The sequence below is a fragment of the Austrofundulus limnaeus genome, unplaced genomic scaffold (genome assembly GCF_001266775.1).
Source record: "Austrofundulus limnaeus strain Quisiro unplaced genomic scaffold, Austrofundulus_limnaeus-1.0 Scaffold3042, whole genome shotgun sequence".
Taxonomy (NCBI): Eukaryota; Metazoa; Chordata; class Actinopteri; order Cyprinodontiformes; family Rivulidae; genus Austrofundulus; species Austrofundulus limnaeus.
In genome coordinates, this window is record NW_013955444.1 from 6,738 (window position 1) to 9,343 (window position 2,606).

General features: G+C 41.1%; 1 protein-coding gene across 1 annotated transcript in view; it reads right to left on the minus strand.

Moving 5' to 3' along the window:
- LOC106511655 (bestrophin-3) overlaps positions 1–1,671 on the minus strand; it is a gene marked incomplete at its 3' end in the record, with an annotated part of 3,080 nt that extends 1,409 nt beyond the window's left edge. Inside the window, 3 exon segments of the mRNA XM_014000406.1 lie at positions 835–986; positions 1,118–1,211; positions 1,254–1,671. Of these exon segments, the coding sequence (XP_013855860.1) occupies positions 835–986; positions 1,118–1,211; positions 1,254–1,300 (293 nt within the window).
- Between the last annotated feature and the right edge of the window lie 935 nt (positions 1,672–2,606).

Sequence of the window (2,606 nt, forward strand, 5' to 3'; positions counted from 1 at the left end):
CTTCGGCTCATATAAACTCTGACCCTTCGGCTCATATTAATTGAGTATAACACTTCGGCTCATATAAACTCTGACCCTTCGGCTCATATTAAGTGAGTATAACACTTCGGCTCATATAAACTCTGACCCTTCGGCTCATATTAATTGAGTATAACACTTCTGCTCATAGAAACTCCGACCCTTCGGCTCATATAAAGTGTGTCCGACCCTTCGGCTCATATAAAGTGTGTCTGACCCTTCGGCTCATATAAAGTGTGTCCAACACTTCGGCTCATAGAAACTCCGACCCTTCGGCTCATATAAAGTGTGTCTGACCCTTCGGCTCATATAAAGTGTGTCCAACACTTCTGCTCATAGAAACTCCGACCCTTCGGCTCATATAAAGTGTGTCCGACTCTTCGGCTCATATAAAGTGTGTTTGACCCTTCGGCTCATATAAAGTGTGTTCGACCCTTCGGCTCATATAAAGTGTGTTCGACCCTTCGGCTCATATAAAGTGTGTCCGACCCTTCGGCTCATATAAAGTGTGTCCGACTCTTCGGCTCATATAAAGTGTGACCGACTCTTCGGCTCAAATAAAGTGTGTTCGACCCTTCGGCTCATATAAAGTGTGTTCAACCCTTCGGCTCATATAAAGTGTGTCCGACCCTTCGGCTCATTTAAAGTGTGTCCGACCCTTCGGCTCATATAAAGTGTGTCCAACCCTTCTGCTCAAAGAAACTCCGACCCTTCGGCTCATATAAAGTGTGACCGACTCTTCGGCTCATATAAGGTGTGTCCGACCCTTCGGCTCATATGAAGTGTGTCCGACCCTTCGGCTCATATAAACTCTACCCCATGTCGGTGGTGGAGCCGAGGAAGGAGGCGATGCAGTAGTCTGCAGCAGCTAAAGTGTAGGGCGGGCGAGCGTCGCTGTCGTTCCAGTACATGTCTTTGGTCATGTGAGGAAGATTCATGTGCATCTCATCCACAGCCAGCAGAGACACCTGGGACAACAGGTAAACAGGAAGTGACATCACATCAGGTTCAGATTAAATAAATAAAGCTTGAGTTGTGCTTGAAAACAACAGAAACATATTGAGATTTAAAATCTAAGGAACTATTTGGTGCTTCAGACCTGCAGGTTCCTGTCGATGATCCAGTTCGCCTCGAAGTCATCGTCATCTTCTCCAAACGGGTTGATGAGCTGCTCTGCTACCTGACAAACAAACCTCATACAGGTCCTAAAAAACCTCATACAGGTCCTAAAAAACCTCGTACAGGTCCTAAAAAACCTCATACAGGTCCTAAAAAACCTCATACAGGTCCTAAAACAAGACACAAACAGGTCCTAAAAAACCTCGTACAGGTCCTAAAAAACCTCATACAGGTCCTAAAAAAACCTCATACAGGTCCTAAAAAAACCTCATACAGGTCCTAAAAAAACCTCGTACAGGTCCTTAAAAAACCTCATACAGGTCCTAAAAAAACCTCGTACAGGTCCTAAAAAACCTCGTACAGGTCCTAAAAAACCTTATACAGGTCCTAAAACAAACCTCGTACAGGTCCTAAAAAACCTCATACAGGTCCTAAAAAAACCTCATATAGGTCCTAAGAAACCTCGTACAGGTCCTAAGAAACCTCGTACAGGTCCTAAGAAACCTCGTACAGGTCCTAAAAAACCTCGTACAGGTCCTAAAATAACCTCATTCAAAAAATCTCATACAGGTCCTAAAACAACCTCATACAGGTCCTAAAACAAAACTCATTCAGGTCCTAAAAAAACCTCATACAGGTCCTAAAACAAAACTCATTAAGGTCCTAAAAAAACCTCATACAGGTCCTAAAACAAAACTCATTCAGGTCCTAAAACAAAACTCAAACAGGTCCTAAAAAAACCTCATACATGTCCTAAAAAAACCTCATACAGGTCCTAAAACAAAACTCATACAGGTCCTAAAACAAAACTCATACAGGTCTTAAAACAAAACTCATTCAGGTCCTAAAACAAAACTCATTCAGGTCCTAAAACAAAACTCATTCAGGTCCTAAAACAAAACTCTTACAGGTCTTAAAACAAAATTCAAACAGGCCCTAAAAAAACCTCATACAGGTCCTAAAAAAACCGCATACAGTTCCTAAAAAAACCTCATACAGGTCCTAAAAAACTCATACAGGTCCTAAAACAAAACTCAAACAGGTCCTAAAAAAACCTCATACAGGTCCTAAAACAAAACTCAAACAGGTCCTAAAACAAAACTCATACAGGTCCTAAAAAACCTCATACAGGTCCTAAAACAAAACTCAAACAGGTCCTAAAAAACTCATTCAGGTCCTAAAAAAAACCTCATACAAGTCCTAAAACAAAACTCAAACAGGTCCTAAAAAACCTCATACAGATCCTAAAACAAAACTCAAACAGGTCCTAAAAAACTCATACAGGTCCTAAAAAACCTCATACAGGTCCTAAAACAAAACTCAAACAGGTCCTAAAAAAACCTCATACAGGTCCTAAAACAAAACTCAAACAGGTCCTAAAAAACTCATTCAGGTCCTAAAAAAAACCTCATACAAGTCCTAAAACAAAACTCAAACAGGTCCTAAAAAACCTCATAAAGGTCCTAAAA